Source organism: Stenella coeruleoalba, assembly GCF_951394435.1.
Source record: "Stenella coeruleoalba genome assembly, chromosome: 6".
Taxonomy (NCBI): domain Eukaryota; kingdom Metazoa; phylum Chordata; class Mammalia; order Artiodactyla; family Delphinidae; genus Stenella; species Stenella coeruleoalba.
Window position 1 is genome coordinate 112,808,686 of NC_137151.1, and position 17,136 is coordinate 112,825,821.

The window sequence follows — 17,136 nt, forward strand, 5'->3', positions numbered from 1 at the left end:
GGGCATGAAGTACTGATACATGTTACAGCATGGCTGAATCTCAAAAACTTGATGGTAAGTGAAAGCCTACAAAAGGTTACATATTGGATCATTGCATTTATATGAAATATCTAGAATAGGTAAATCCATCAAAAAAGAATGCAGATTGGTGCTTGCCAGGGACAGGGGAAAGGGAAACAGGGAGTAACTGTTTAATGGGTACAGAGCTTTATTTCAGAATGATCCAAGTGTTTAGGACCTAGATAAAAGTGGGAGTTGCACAACAATGTCAATGTACTAAATGCAACTGGATTGTTTTTTTTAAAATGGTTAATTTATGTTATGTGAATTTCACCTCAAAAAAAAAAAAATAGCGGGAGGCAGCTTCCTCAGTGATGTAGAGAAAGTAGAATCTATGGCAGTTAAGTAAAAATAGAGTATAAGTGATTGGGGGCTGACTTGTGGTTTCTTATCCAGAATGTACCCAAGTCAAGGAAGCTGAAATTTAGGGGAATTCCCTGGCGGTCCAGTGGCGAGGACTCTGCGCTTCCACCGCAGGGGGCACGGTTCCATCCCCAGTCGGGGAACTAAGATTCCCACATGCTGTGATGCAGCCAAAGAAAAAAAAAAAAAGGAGAGCTGTTCCTGGGTGGTGCGTGGGGCTGGCGGCCGACAGCTGCCCCTGCCGCCACCAACATGGAGAGTTTGTACCGCGTCCCGTTCTTAGTGCTCGAATGTCCCAACCTGAAACTGAAGAAGCCGCCCTGGGTGCACATGCCGTCGGCCATGACGATGTATGCTCTGGTGGTGGTGTCTTACTTCCTCATCGCCGGAGGAATCATTTATGATGTTACTGTCGAACCTCCAAGTGTCGGCTCCATGACTGATGAACATGGGCATCAGAGACCAGTAGCTTTCTTGGCCTACAGAGTCAATGGACAAGATATTATGGAAGGACTCCCATCCAGCTTCTTGTTTACAATGGGAGGTTTAGGTTTCATAATCCTGGACCGATCCAGTGCACCAAACATTCCCAAGCTCAATAGATTTCTCCTTCTATTCATTGGATTCGTCTGTGTCCTATTGAGTTTTTTCATGGCTAGAGTATTCATGAGAATGAAACTGCCGGGCTATCTGATGGGTTAGAGTGCCTTTTGAGAAGAAATCGGTGGATACTGAATTTGCTCCTGTTAATGAAGTTTTCAAGGCTGTATCAGTCCTCTGATATGAAATATGGAAAAGGATGAAAAGCAGCAGAAAAGAAACATCTAGTGAAAACATAGGAAGCGTATTATATATATTATATATTATAGCTTGGACTAGAATGCGTTCTTGGTATCAAAGAGACAAGCATTTTTTCCTGCTGGCCTGTACTGACACACCAACGATGTTAAGTGGCATTTTCTTCTTTTTTTAAATTTTATTTCTTAAAGAAAATATACTTCATTTCTACAACTATAATATTGAATAAAATGATTATTTTTTACAAACCCCTTGACATTTTTTGGAGATGACATTTCTGACCTTCAGAAATTAATGTAAAATCAGGAAGTGAGATCCCATAAGCTGAGAACTCTGGACAGCCGATCAGCTTTACCTGTGGTGCTTTGCTTTTAAACAGAGTGTGTGACAGTACATCATTTCAGATATGTATGTAAGACTGTTTCCTGAACAATAAGATGTGTGAAAGGAGAAGAAAGAAATAATTTTTCTAATAAAAAAAAAGGCAGTTGAAATTTTGGCCTTCAGTGCAACTTGCTTTGTGAATCTAAACAATTTGTTTTGAAGTATCAACATTAGTTTTGAGAGCTGCACAATGTTTTGGAGTAAATCTTTTTAACTTTCTCTTCTGTTTGACCTCCAGTTTAGGAGAATCGTGTTACCTTGGATTGCTTAGTGGGATAAAAATAGAAAATAGAGGTGATCTAGTCACCTAGTTTTTATAGTGTTTTCTGCTTTCTATCCAATTTAGGATCAAGGGATTAAAAAACTATTTTGGTGCTGTTTATGATTTGAAATAGAATCTTTATGCAAGATTATGTTATTAGAGAAAAGTTGTTAGAAGCCCAAATATTCAAAAACAAAAGAATTTGAATTAGTACTGACAACCAGTGGAATGTTGCACAGTCATTAAAAATAACACTTATGGAGAGGTTTTAATGCCAAATTTATAATACCAAGCAGCTAAGATGAGATAATCGTAAGTGATCAAATACAGAATAAAAAATATGTGTGATCAACTGTGTTAAAAAAACATAACCTGTTTGACGGAGGAAAAAAAAAAAGACGGGAAAATTTAACAGTAGTTTTTGTTGGGTGACAGGAATATGAGTTACCTTGTCTGCTTCTACTTTTTGCATTCTCCAAATGTATCCTAGTAAACACAGTTGTTATAAAAATGGCTCCCATTTGTCAAGCGCTTGCTCTGTGCCAGACAGTGGAACATCTCTCTGTTCATTCCCCCAACAGTCCTTGGAGAGTGGCGCTGTTATTAGCCCAATTTCACAGGTTAAGGAATCGAGGCTTAAGAAGTAAAGGACCTCACCCCAGGTCAGGAAGCTGGTTGGTGGCACATTCCAACATAAGGAGTCCAATTTCCCATCCATGTCTTAACCACTGTACATGCAAAACACATAATGAATGTTGGAGATATGCAGTGTGTATTCACCTAGAGGGATGTGGTTGGGTGAGTGGACCATTGAATTAGTAGCTGGGGGACTTTGTTTCTGGACCTACTCTTGACTCACTCTGTGATTGAAATTAAGTCAATTTGCTTTTGCTCTTAGTTTCTCCACCTTTATAGTAAAGAAAATAAAACCTTTCATGTGCCTGATTCTTTATGCTTATGAACCTGCTTATGTACTTGTAATAAACACATGTTTATGGTGTTATGACCATTAGCTGGGGATAGTTTGGTTTTCTAAAAAAAAAAAAAAAAGTGCCTGGGTTTAAGGATTAGGCAGATCCAGGTTCAAGTCCTTTAGACACTCAAACTCCCTGAGCCTCAGTTTCCACAACTGCAAAATGGGGACAGAACTCTGTACCTTGAGGGTTCCAAGGAGGAGTAAATAAGGTTGCCCATGCGAGACAGTTACTACTCAGCACCTATGCCCTCCCTCCCTTGCTCCATCATAGCTCACCTGATCCAGCTTGGGGTAGAGAATAATGAGACCTATTTATGTTTCTTGTAAATGTTTTGCACATTTTAATACAATAAAATTAATTAACAGGGGTACATTGTCAGCGCACAGACCTGGGTAGAGGGAAGCAGGTAAATCAAAATAGAGTGATCTTGGTAGGAATGAGGGCAGAGGACACTCTTTTGGTCTCACTTCTAGACTCGTGGAAACTTCCAGAATGCAAGAAGACACCCCACTGAACGGTGGAGGGCACATGCTTCCTTAACCTTTCACACACTTTTAACCTTTAACCCACCCTGGAGAGAGCAAGTCAGTCCTCTGATGGGTTCAATTCAGTATGTGGGTTAAATCTGTACTGGGAAATTTATTGATTTATATATTTCTAGAAATATAAACATGTGTTCTGTTTTTGCCAAAAAACCCCCAAATCTATACCTACATCTATAACTATAAAACAATAATAGATCAAAGGTGCTCATGTCAGATACCATGATGGATTGTTTGGGGACAAAGCTCTTTTTAATAAGGCTGAGAATGGATAGCAGCTTGGGAGACCAAAGTTAGTTCTAGATTAGAGACTGTAGCACATAATAAAGAAGAAAGAGGTAATGGCACTCCTTAAACCAACAGTAATAGCTGGCATTTGTTGAGCACCTACTCTGTGCCAGGCTTTAAGTCTTTTTTTTTTTTTTTTTTTTTTTTTGCGGTACGCGGGCCTCTCACTGTTGCGGTCTCTCCCGTTGCGGAGCACAGGCTCCGGACGCGCAGGCTCAGCAGCCATGGCTCACGGGCCCAGCCGCTCCGCGGCATGTGGGATCTTCCCAGACCGGGGCACGAACCCGCGTCGCCTGCATCGGCAGGCGGACTCTCAACCACTGCGCCACCGGGGAAGCCGCAGGCTTTAAGTCTTTGTGCTCCTCCCCATTGATATATTTTTCTTCTCATAAATATTTTTTAGTATAACCATAGCACAGACATAAAAAGAAAATGTCTAGCTTAGCTTAATGTATTACTTTAAGGCAAATATTCTTGTCCCTACTGCCCAGGTCAAGTTTTATCAATTCCTGCTTCATCTATTTGAAGCTACAGCATTAGGTGCACAAACAAATAGGATTGCTCTGTTGTTATGAAATGTCAAGAGAAGTGGCGGGTGAGCTAAGGCGTAGAGTCCCTCCTGTGCCATATCTATCTCTGGCAGTAGACTTCCGGGAAATGACGTTTGTCATTGGAATGTGCCCTCTTCATGGGCACACGCGTAATAGCTGCTCAATCAAGGTGAACACTTGTAGGAATTCCTCTGCATTCCTCCTGTCAGCGACAGTTCCTCCATGTATCACGTCGGGGAGATGGTGTAGGGCCATGGGCTTTGAGAATGGACCTTGAATTTAGACAGGTCAGCCACTTCCCCGTGCAGTTTGGGCAATTCACTTAACCTCCCTAAGCTGCTATCTTCCCTCTTATAAAAAGAATGTTAGGAGTGCTAGGGCTGCTTCATTGATGCTGTGGCTATATGAGGATTAAATTTAAAAATATTTTGGTGGAATCCACAATACAGTACTTGGTATATACTAAACACCCAAGAAATGTTAGGTCATACTGTACCATTGCTGTCTTGTTACATCACCTCACTTGAACCAAGGTTCAGTTGAACACACTTTGTATATATTAGATCCCCCCTACCTTGGGCCAATGATTGTACAGTACAGTGAGTAGATGCTAACTGACCCTGATTCCTGAGGTCTTCCCCTTTCTTACAGCACAGGTGTGCCTTGGAGTCATTGTGTTCCTGATCATATACAACTACTGGTTCCTCTACATCCCTTATTTGACATGGCTTTACTTTGACTGGCAAACCCCTGAGCAAGGAGGCAGGAGATCTGACTGGGTCAGAAGCTGGACCATTTGGAGGTACTTTAAGGACTATTTTCCAATTCATGTGAGTAGAATTGTTTTATATGGTATGGTTTTAAGCTGGGAAAAAAATTCAAATGTGTTATCACATATTTTTCAAGTTTTCCCTTTTTAGAGGGAGAGAGCCTGCAATTCAGCCCAAGTTACTAAATGGAGTCTAACCTAAATTGACAAAAGTTAGAAGGCTGTGTATGAGGGGCTCTGGGTTCAGGAAACAGTTTAAAAATTTGGAAACAGCTCTACCCCAGGAAACGAAAATGAGTCGTGTTCTTCATTTCCTCTTGAACACAGAACTAATTCTGAGTCCTTCTGTTTCTTGCTGGAAACTAATCAGGGAACATTTTATTTTTTTCTGTCCATATAAATGCACTGTAGCTCATCAAAACTTGGGATTTGAATCCAAGTCACAACTACATATTTGGGTTTCACCCCCATGGAGTGCTTGTTGCTGGAGCCTTTGGAAACTTTTGTACAAATTATTCAAACTTCAAGGAGCTGTTTCCTGGACTCACTGCGTATCTTCACGTGCTTCCATTTTGGTTCCGGTGTCCGCTCTTCCGAGAATATCTGATGAGTAGTGGTAAGTGATCACTGTTTCTCTAGGGTTCTGGGTGGGCAGGACCACATAGAATGTCCCCTCCCAAACCAGCTGGGTTTACAATTTCTTAGAGTAAAACTCTAAGGAGATGGATTTGGGAGAACTCAGCACACATAAGTGGGGTTTGAATCCATGTGCCACATGTAGAGATAAGGTTAAAGACAACAGGGACAGAAAAGGAGCCTGTCTTAGTTCAGCTCCTATAAGAGAATACCATAGACTGGGTAGCTTGAACAATAGAAATTTATTTCTCACAGTCTGAAGGCTGGGAAGATCTGGTGTCTGGTGATGGCCCACTTGCTGGCTTGCAGATGGCCATCTTCTCATTGTATCTTCACATGGTAGAAAGAGAGAACATGCTAGCTCTGTCCCTTTTCCTATAAGAACATTCACCCCGTTCCTGGGGGCTCCACTCTCATGACCTAATTACCTCCCAAAGGCCCCACCTCCTAATACCATCCTATTGGGGGTTAGGTTTCAACATACGAATTTTGGAGGAACGTAAACATTTAGTCCCTAACAGCCCTGAGAAATAGCAGCATTTAAGCATGGCCTGAAGAAGGGAAGCCTCAGGAGGAAACTGAGAAGTGTCCAGAGGCAAGTGAGGACTGCCGGGTGTCTGGAAATCCATGAGGCCCTCTTTCCAGTGGAAGCAATGCCTCCAGCTCTGCACGCAGAGCAGAATGGCCGTGGCTTTGAACTCAGTGAAAGCTCACACCTATTTGGGCTCAGGTTCTCTACCCTCTCACCTACCCCCCTCTGCGTCTTCTCTTCAGAGAGTCGCTGATCATTCAGAATCCTGTCCTAATTTTATTCTCCCCCAGTAATAGGAACCCACAGTAAAATGAGCATGTAATTTCCTTCAAGAGACGAAGGGCCGTGCCCTGATAAAACTAACACATTCTTTTTTTTTTTTTTGACATACAGGATAGCCCATTCTCAAGGCTCTGACCTTTATTTATTTATTTAATAAAATATTTATTTATTTTTGGCTGCATTGGGTCTTCGTTGCTGTGCACGGGCTTCCTATAGCTGCGGCGAGCGCGGGCTACTCTTCGTTGCGGTGCGCTGGCTTCTCATTGCGGTGGCTTCTCTAGTACGGAGCACGGGCTCTAGGTGCGCGGGCTTCAGTAGTTGTGGCACGCAGGCTCAGTAGTTGTGGTGCTTGGGCTCTAAAGCACAGGCTCAGTAGTTGTGGCACACAGGCTTAGTTGCTCCATGGCATGTGGGATCTTCCTGGACCAGGGCTCGAACCCGTGTTCCCTGCATTGGCAGGCGGATTCTTAACCACTGCGCCACCAGGGAAGCCCCACATTCTTTTATGACTAAAAAAAAGAAAACGGATAAAATCAAGAATGGAAGGAAACAATAAGACATTAAAAAGTGGTTGTCTCTGAAATATGGGTCACAAGTTGTTTGTGTTTTCATTGTTATTGTTTTCCTCCAAGAGTTCATAGTGTTTTCCTCCAAGAGTAGGTAGTCCATTTAAAATTTGAAAAGGAGTCTTTAAAGTTATGTTTACATGGGAAAGGCTGATATAAAGGCTGAACAATTATGTAACTTTCGTCTTAAATAAACAGTTTACCAAAGTCAAACTAGACATTTGGGAATCACGCACAGATTTAGCAATTGATGTAGGTTATTTGTCAGATGTCTGAATTTTTGAACCCGTTTACATTATACATCCATGTCTGAGAAATAAGAATCCATAAAGAATACCTGAAAACAGACCATTGTGTGTTCAAAGATCCAGGCCAACCTCTTGGAGGTTATGCTGTTTGGTTCTGAGCAAGGATCTGCCAGGATAACGATCAAGATTACCGCATACAGCTGTGCAGGGTTGTGCACTGAACAACTCCAGGGGGCACCTTTTACTTATAATGCAATATGAATGGAATCTGTAGAAATGAGCAGTACACAACCTACCTGAACAAGTGATAGACCTAGTAATAAGCAAGTGAAATTTTAAAGACCTAACCCTGTCCTCTGCCAGAATGTTAGATCTTATTAATGGAATCTATTACCAAAGAGTCAGCTATGAAAAAGTTATAAACCTGCAAACTTCTCCAAATGTAAGCAGTCTAGGAAATTCTGTGAAGTATTTGCTGGTGCCGTAGACTATTATGATAAGAGTGTAAAAGGGCAGTTAGTTAACACCTTTTGTTTTATTCACTAAGGGCCAGTCTCAGTTTCCAGGAGAAGCGTGTCTCACGTGCTGAGCAAGGAAGGAGGTGGAAACATCTCAGTCATTGTGCTTGGGGGTGCAGAGGAATCACTGGATGCCCATCCTGGAAAGTTCACTCTGTTCATCCGCCAGCGGAAGGGATTTGTGAAAATTGCTTTGACCCATGGGTAAGTGGCTTTTCATTTCAGGCAACTGGGTCAGGGTAGTTAACACATTATTAAATGAACACAAAGAAGTGAAGTAATTTTTCTGGCCCTTAAAGACGGAGCTCCTAATCGGCTTCCCAATGAAAGCAGGTGTGGATGTTTATGGGGAATGAAATACAACCTTGCCACTAAGGTAACTCAATGTCATGGCATCCAGCAATTCAACTTGTCTGTAAGAGGAAAACCAAAAAACACAAAATTTTATAGGCACAGTATAAATTCCCAGCCAAATGAACAAATGAACCATGGCCAAAACCACAGATGACAAAGAAGCTTCCTGGAACCTTGATTTTCTATAGAATAAAATTCCACAAACCACTAAGGCTGCTGAGGTACCTCCCCAAAGGACCTCAGGTATAAGTCAGTTTCAATGTGTGGAACATGAACTGAGCGCTATAGGGAGGCTTGGGAACGTTAAAGGATTGTTAGGACTCTGTTGTAAAAGTCAGCTGGGCTAAATGAAATATTTAAATCCTTTTCATTGAAAATGCTTATTCTTCCTCCTTGTTATTTGCAGTGCTTATTTGGTGCCAGTTTTTTCTTTTGGTGAAAATGAACTGTTTAAACAAGTTAGCAACCCTGAAGGCTCATGGCTTCGAGCTGTGCAGGAGAAACTACAGAAGATCATGGGATTTGCTTTGCCACTGTTCCACGCCAGAGGAGTTTTTCAATACAATTTTGGCCTAATGCCCTATAGGAAGCCCATCCACACTGTTGGTATGTACATCAAAGACTCGAGGCTTGTTAAACTGAGTAAAAAGGATTACCTTGCTCTGAGCTATGTTTATTGTTACTGAGATAGCTTTGAGTAAGACCTTCCTAAAATAATAATCCTATAGGTGTTATTTGAGCTTCAGTTACAGTCTGCCTTTTATTTACGAAATGACTATGTTTTCCATTTGAATGGGAATCAATTATTTTAAAAATATTGCTGTTGAACTACAAATAGAATTCAATTTTAGAAATAGAATTTCTAATACTCTAGGATGAATCTATTTCTCTGTACTAGCAGATTACAACATAGCAGTTCTTTGAACATGTTACATCAGAGTCTATTAATATGTGGACATTTCTGTGTAATAGATGTCTTCGTCATGTTCAGTTCACATAGGCATCAGTTCATACGGCAAAAGCATTTTTTCCCCAACTAGATACATGTATCCTAATATAGGCTGATTTTATCTTTAAAAATGGCACGTGTGGGAGGATTAAAATGGGGGAGGATGATGACGACGACATTAACCCCAAACACCTCATTTATCCCTCCCCCCGTCCTTTGCCCTTTGGTAACCATAAGTCTGTGGTCTATTTCTGTTTTGTAAATAAGTTCATTTGTATCTTATTTTTTTTTTAGATTCCACATATAAGCGATATAGTATGGTATTTGTCTGTCTCTGTCGGGCTCACCTCACTTAGTATGATCATCTCTAGGTCCTTCCGTGTTTATAGCTCTGGTTTTTACTTAATGCCTGTCAAGCATGCATCTCTTTTTTTTTTTTTTTTTTTTTGCGGTACGCGGGCCTCTCGCTGTTGTGGCCTCTCCCGTTGCGGAGCACAGGCTCCGGACGCGCAGGCTCAGCGGCCACGGCTCACGGGCCCAGCCTCCTCCCGGACCGGGGCACGAACCCGCGTGCCCTGCATCGGCAGGTGGACTCTCAACCACTGCGCCACCAGGGAAGCGCAAGCATGCATCTCTTAAAGACTCAGAACAAAAGAAAATTGCTTCAGTGCATCCTTCCACTTACCCCCTGAACGATTACATCAGAAACACCAATTCTAGTCTCTAGCATCCTCAGAATCCTGCTATTATGTGAAGCCTTTTAAAAACCAAGCTAAGGATATGCATGTTGCATAAAGACTCAGCTGCATGCTCTTATGGTGATCAGGTGGGAGCCAGATGGCTGAGAGCAGCCTGGTTTGTGTGAACCAGACCCTCAGACAATGTGTATTTAAAGACTTTTATTTACTTGGAGAAACACAAGTTAGGGCTAAGTTATTTACAGTTCCATAAACAAAAGCAAAAGTTATGTATCATTCACATGCGCCAGAGAATAAAACACAATATGATATTGAAACCATGATCTAAGTTGCTATGCTCATTTCTGTTTTAAATCAGTGCACTTCAAACCCAGAGCTGTTTCTCTGCTGACTCCCTGACACACCCCAAGCAGAATTCAGGCAGCGTCCAGAGTGGCAAGTTGTTTTGGGGTCCTTCTGCTCCCCCTTCTACTTAATTAAGAGTTTGTTAACTCCACCTTGCATCACAAGAACTCACTAAATATTAGTTGAATTCACCCTAAATCATTACTGCATCTATAATCCTCTCACTCCCAGGTGTCCAGAGATGCTCTGATTCTCCATCCTGTAAATAGTTTTCCCCCATGTCTCTCAGACCCCACTTCATCAGCAACTTCAACCAGAGCATTCATTTTTTAAAAATAGATTTATTTATTTTATTTATTTATTTTTGGCTGCGTTGGGTCTTTGTTGCTGTGCCCGGGCTTTCTCTAGTTTAGGCGAGTGGGGGCCCCTCTTCATTGCAGTGTGCGGGCTTCTCACTGCGGTGGCTTCTCATGTTGCAGAGCGTGGGCTCTAGAGCGCGGGCTTCAGTAGTTGTGGCGCACGGGCTTAGTTGCTCCGCGGCATGTGGGATCTTCCCGGACCAGGGCTCGAACCCGTGTCCCCTGCATTGGCAGGCGGATTCTTAACCACTGCGCCACCAGGGAAGTCCCCAGAGCATTCATTGTAGTGTGAGCAAGATTCACTAAGATTCCCTAGGACTGTAATGGTTTTGTCTGTTAATGTCCTGTTAGTTAAAATCCCTTTAAAAATGTGCTCTGGCTAATTCTAAGATGCCATCATCAGTCTCTGCATATTTCTTACACCAGACTTTGCTAAACCATCAGGTTTCTCTGCATCTTCCATCAAGACCTTCTTTCCTCTTTCCTGAGGGTCATTCTCAATGGACATAATTTATAAAGAAGCTACCATACATTTTCTTTATGTGTCACAAATAGTATGTCATTTATATATTTTCTCCGGGTTATTATCAGTTTATCCAAGTACAATAAAGTGTTCACATAGATTATGTTTTATTACATAATAATGGAGAGAAACTGATTTCAATGTCACATCCATCATGACAACTGGGAGAGAAAAAGGAAATGAGTTTAGACATTAAGAACAGTGTGTACAGGGTCCAGTTCCTTGCAAGAATGTTGCAAGGAACTAACTAAAGACTAATTCGTTGATTCACAAATGTGTCTTGAGCTCCTACCCTGTGGGCACCGAGAATATAGCAGAGAACAAATAAGGCAAAATCCCTGCCCTCCTGGAGGTCTGTGATGCAGAAACAAACAAACAAAAGCAACATTCTTGCAAGGAACTGTGACCCTTTACACACTGTTCTTAAAGTCTAGTCTTTAGTTAGGCCTGTCTGATTATAATTCTTAAGTTTTCAGAAATAGAACAAGTACATATTAAAATTTTTTAAGATGAATTTACTATTAAGTTCGAGTCGTAGAGCCAGTACAGGTGGTATGACAGAAAGTTGTTTGGGTAAGAAAGTAAAATACAAGGGAAACTTGCTGTTTAAAGGAGGAAATTTCATGTGTCCTAGTATGTGTTGGATTTAAGTTTTAAAATGTCATGTTGAAAAATTTCAAATGTTCAGAAAAGTCTCACGAGTAGTAAAACGAACTCCTGTGTGCCTTTCTCCTAGACTCACCGGTTAACATTTTTGCTACGGTTTTTCTCTCTCTCTCTAATGGTATCATAAATACATCTTTTACTGTTGTTATTGCTGAACTGTTTAAGTGCAAACAACATGACCATTTGTTCCTAATTACTTTTATGTCTATCTCTTAAGAACAAGATTATTCTCTTTTATAATGTCAGTACAATTCAGGAAATTGAACATCGATTAAATGCTATTAACTAGTGTACATGCCATACCCAAATTTCATCAGTTGCCACAATAACATTCTTTTTAGCTATGTGTTTTGGTGGGGGGCAGTTTTTTTTCCCATAGCAGGATCATACATTGCATTTAATTTTCACTTTCTTTAGCCTACTTTAAGCTGGAATAGGTTTTCAACTTCGTCTTTATAGCATGAGCAGTTTTAAGGCAGATAGCATGATCGAATCAATGATGTCTACAACTTACTCTCAAATGGTTCTACAAAAATAAAAATAATAATACGTGTGTATATCCGTATACATATTGTGTGTGTGTGCACAAAATGTTTAAAACTGGTGAGTCTAGAGGAAGAGCATGCAAGTGCTCATTGTGTTATTTTTTTCTATAGGTTTGAATTTTTTTTTTTTTGATAAAAAAGTTAGGGAAGGGAATGTACCTTATTTAAATAAAACTGGTTTGGAACCACTTGAGGACAAAAGTAGTCCATTTTGTTTCAAGTCATTATTCTATCCTAATGGGAAAAAAAGCAGGCTAATGGATTTTCTGAAATAGAAAGGAAGGAAGGGGATCCTAATTTAAAATTTAATTGTAAAGTAGGGATTAAAGGAGGTAATAATACAGGAATTAGTATGGTGCCCAGTACAATGTATTAAGTGCTCAGTAAATGTTCATGAGTGTGTGTGTGCATATGTATACACACTTATACACACACATACTTACACTGGGCGTCTTCTGAGACTCCATCATAAGCCAGAGGTTTACTTGAACCCAGGTTTTGACTCTTCCCAAATCCCACTCCGCCCAGCTCTGTGCCTGGTCTCTCTCTTGTGTATGGCTACGTAGCATCTAAAGAAAGAGCAATTCCTATGTGAGACCATTAGAGAGAGAAAACTGCAAAATGTTCACAATTACAGAGAAATAGAAAAAAGGCTCCTTATTGAGAAATACCAACTCTTTGCCTCAATGAGAAGAAAATAACTCCCATCTCCAAGCTCTTCTCCAGCTGCAAATACAATAGCTCGTGAAGCTGCTTATTCTCCATCTAGGTAAATACAGCACAGCATCACAGGAGTTAGAGCAAGCCTGCTGTGTAAGGCAATAAAGACATAACGAATCCTGAATTGTTGGATGGAATTGAAAAGGGAACAAAGGAGCATGCCAGCTATAAAAAGCGCCGAAACATAAACAAGAGCTCAGATTCCTGACTCTGCCACAAGTAGATGTTAGCTGATTTTTCCAGGGCAAGGAGTTCTACCTCCAGAGCAATCTAATGCAGCTGGTTTTTCCTTTGTGTTATAAAGAGGGAGTCAGGCAGCAGTCTCTAACTAACCCAGTCTTACGTGGAAGACAGCTTTCTTCTCCTTGATAGTAAAAATCTCCTTTTTGTGGAGAGAGGGAACTCTGGTCTTCTAGGGCTCCGGGGACCCTTCTCAGATTTGCAAGTTTTTGTTTTGTTACCTCTATCTGTATCCCTAAAAAGTAATTGAGAAAGGTTCTTGCTCTCTAATCCAATTTTGGGTTAGTTTAGTAACGAGAGGCAGAAGTGCTGGGTTTAAATCTTCATTTCCTTTGGTTTTTGTTTGTTTTTGTGTATGTGTATGTATAGTTTAGAAACTTTCAGCATCTCAGTTTCTTTGTGGGTAAATAAGAGAAAGACAAGTATGACTGTGTTTGTCTCACAGTTTAAAGGGAAAAATCTAATGATGCTAAATTCAATTTAGAGGAGCGTGTTTGAGCCCTCTGGAAGAACTATCTGAAATATAATAAAACTATTAATAGGAAAAGAACAGGATTGGAATTAACTGTAGGATATCTCAGGAAATAATACTCAATAATTCAGAATTCACAAGGCCTAATTGAAGTAAGCTGGGAACAACACTCTTCATCTTCTTGGACCACTGTATCTCTTTATAAATCCCCCTTCCCACCCAGAATAGTTGCACTTAACCTCTCTCCTTGGGATAATTTCACTAAGAAAACAGAAGTTATTTCTGTAACACCACAGATTTGCTAGTAGATTTGCAGGTAGATTCCTCAATGAGCACGTAAATTTCTCAGTTTCTTTCCTCAGACAACAACAAAGATCGGAGCTGGATGGAAGCTTCAAGGTTGCCTACTCTTTTATTCCATACGTGTGAAAATTAAGGCCAGAGAAGAAGTTCCTTACTAGCTCCGTGTACCTGCTGGTGAGCTAGCACTGGATCTGCTCTAGCCTGATGCTTCTTGTGCAACACCAACCCCCAATTCCACCCCATCATTTCAGCCTTCCTAGTCTGTATCTCAACCACAAATGACATGAGAGTTCCCTGGCCATTCTGTGGTTAGAACTCAGTGCTTTCACTGCCTTGGGCCTGGGTTCAATCCCTGGTCGGGGAACTGAGATCCTGCAAGCTGTGTGGCAACAAAAAAAAAAAGTCAACCACACTGACAGCGAGATAGTTATGTTAAATTACAAAGGACTGATGTCTACTATGTATGTTTGACATCCAAGCTTTCAAGGAAAACTGTATAGGAGCTTCTTGAGGCTATATATGGTTAAAAACGTAGCAATTTGAGAATACTAATGTTGTGATAAGGAGGTTATATATCTATACATAGGATATATAGATTATGTGTAACATTGTATATAAATATAGATAGATATAGATATCTTCTTAATATATAATATATTATATAGATATAGATAGATATCTTCTTAATATATATTATAATATATGTGTGTGTGTGTTTGTGTGTATACATTCCCTTCTCTGTGCTCCCTTACCTCCCATACTATTGTCACACTTCCTTCTACTGTTATTTATCACTTCCTTCTTTCTCTGGTACCTTCTTAACTAATCACCTTTTGTTACTAACATGGATCGAACCTTGGATGTAGCGTGGGGAGACTCCGGGTGGGCAAAGGAGGCCCTGCGAGTGCCATTCTGTTACCTACAGCCCCATTTGACCTCATGCCCAAGCTAATCAAATGTAGTAAGCAGTTTGCCGTTCATTGAACATCCTGTACCTTTTCAACTCCTGGCGTCGGTAGCAGCATCAGGCCAGCAGAGGTCGCAATGAGTAGCAGAGAGGACTGAGGGCAGCAGGAGGTGGGGCCACGTATATCTAGTCTCTCAAAATCTGACACAAGTGAGATAAAAGTTATTTATTATATAAATGCCTTAAAATACATGTAGAAATTGCTAGGTTTTAAAAAATTAATTAGTTCATTTTTAATTACACAGATAACACCAATGCCTTCTCATTGTAGAAAATTCATACAATACAGATAAAATGTAAATTCCCCCAGCTCTACCTCGCTCCCTCCAGGTAAGGGCTATCAGTGTAGATTTGCTTAGTGCACTAAAAGCTTATAATGCACCTAGATAGAGACATTTTTAATAAATAGGATCATACTATGTTATTTTACAACTTTTCCCCACCTACAGCATTTTAGACATCTCCGTGTGTGTACACACATATATTTCATTTTTTAAATTGAGATATAATTGCATATAACAGCTTCAAGTGTTGATTTGATATTTGTATATATTGTAAAATGATCACCACAGTAAGTCACCATACACAGTTACAAAAATATCATTTAGTTTTTAAAAAAATTGCTGCCTAGGATTCCACTGAATGAATGGTCTGTGGTTTATTTAATGTGTTTTTCTATTAATACTTTTGGTTGGTTTTGTTTTCCACCATTACAGACAGTGGAATCCTTGTGATTATGTATGTTTTCTGGTACAGATACTTAGCAGTGAAGATATATATTCTTTTCATTTTTTTAGGATGACATTAAACAGAGCCAGAATAGAGGGCTGCTGCCTCATGAGCTAAGATTTCCCAGGCAGTGATAATAGAGCACTGTGGTCTGGCTGTCAGCTGTACCAGAGGAGCGAGCTGCTGACGTGCACACACAGCAATGTCCTCTTATCTCCCAGCTGCAGCCAGCACAGTAGTTCATTTGACTCAAAGTCAAAACCACAAGCGTCCTGACAATCCAGCGTCTGCTGAGAAGGAAAGCTCTTTATTTGCTACCAAAAGAGATGGTGTGACTACGGCAGGCAGCCAGTAAAAGGAAAAAGGGATGGGAGCTGGCAGGCCTGACAGATTCTGATTGGGAGATCTTTCTAGGGCTGTCCATTAGAGGTGGTAGTTTGTGGTGGAGTGGTTTTGATTTCTTATGTATGATGTATTCTCTGTTTTTGCAGTTGGCCGCCCAATCCCTGTTCGTCAGACCCTGCACCCAACCCCAGAGCAGATTGAGGAGTTGCATCAGACCTATATGGACGAGCTAAGGAAATTATTTGAGGAGCACAAAGGGAAGTATGGTATTCCAGAAAATGAAACTCTCATTTTTAGATAACCCTCCTCCTCGAAGGCATGCAAGAGGGCGAGAGAATATCCCGTTGGAAGAACAAATATTTTAAATAAATTAAATTTTTTCTTTGATGAAGGAATCAGATTTGCAACTGAGAAGTATTATGTATGGTGACAGATGTTGATGTTTATCTATGGTAACTAAAAATCCAGTGGGTGACTGTAGGGTAAGGTTGGAGATGATTATCAGCCTTTTAATCGTCTTCCTCATTTGGGAAGGTCAAAATTATTTTACAGGTTAAGAAAAGGTTTAGAATTATTCACTTGCGGGACTTCCCTGGTGGCGCAGTGGTTAGGGATCCACCTGCCAATGCAGGGGACTCGAGTTCCAGCCCTGGCCTGGGAAGATCCCAGATGCCACAGAGCAACTAAACCTGTGCGCCACAACTACTGAGCCTGTGCTCTAGAGCCCACGAGCCACAACTACTGAGCCCGTGAGCCACAACTACTAAAGCTTGCGTGCCTAGAGCCCATGCTCCGCAACAAGAGAAGCCACTGCAATGAGAAGCCCACGCACCACAGCAAAGAGTAGCCCCTGCTCACCACAACTAGAGAAGGCCTGTGCGCAGCAATGAAGACCCAACGCAGCCAAAAAAACCCCCAAAATTATTCATGTGCTTAAAAAAAATGACAGCTTCAAAAAAAATAATTAGACCCCTTTACTAAATATTACAATAACTTAATGTGGCGTTTTCACTGAATATGACAGCTGTTGTTCAGCACAGCTGGAACATTTACGAGACAGTGTGTAATATAACTTGCCATGTAGAACTGGAGGACACCATTTTTTTTTCTGCTTGAACAGACCATTTATTAGTGAGTAATGTTAC

At 40.8% G+C, this 17,136-nt stretch overlaps 2 protein-coding genes across 3 annotated transcripts in view; both read left to right on the forward strand.

The window, feature by feature from the left end:
* Positions 1–16,689, forward strand: part of MOGAT1 (monoacylglycerol O-acyltransferase 1) — a 28,807-nt gene extending 12,118 nt beyond the window's left edge. The window contains exons 1-6 of one of the 2 annotated variants that reach the window (XM_079924832.1): positions 4,309–4,394; positions 4,882–5,055; positions 5,406–5,610; positions 7,806–7,980; positions 8,537–8,736; positions 16,138–16,689. In XM_079924832.1, coding sequence (XP_079780958.1) covers positions 4,332–4,394; positions 4,882–5,055; positions 5,406–5,610; positions 7,806–7,980; positions 8,537–8,736; positions 16,138–16,292 — 972 coding nt within the window. In that variant the 5' untranslated portion in view covers positions 4,309–4,331 and the 3' untranslated portion in view covers positions 16,293–16,689. Of the gene's footprint in view, positions 1–4,308; positions 4,395–4,876; positions 5,056–5,405; positions 5,611–7,805; positions 7,981–8,536; positions 8,737–16,137 lie in introns of those variants that run through there. The other variant, XM_079924831.1, reaches the window with a different exon arrangement.
* LOC307188106 (oligosaccharyltransferase complex subunit OSTC-like) lies at positions 75–1,125 on the forward strand (the record flags this gene model as incomplete). Its single annotated transcript, XM_079924833.1, has 1 exon — positions 75–1,125. The coding sequence occupies exon 1, from the start codon at positions 676–678 to the stop codon at positions 1,123–1,125; it is 450 nt and encodes a 149-aa protein (XP_079780959.1). The 5' UTR covers positions 75–675.
* Positions 16,690–17,136: the final 447 nt, after the last annotated feature.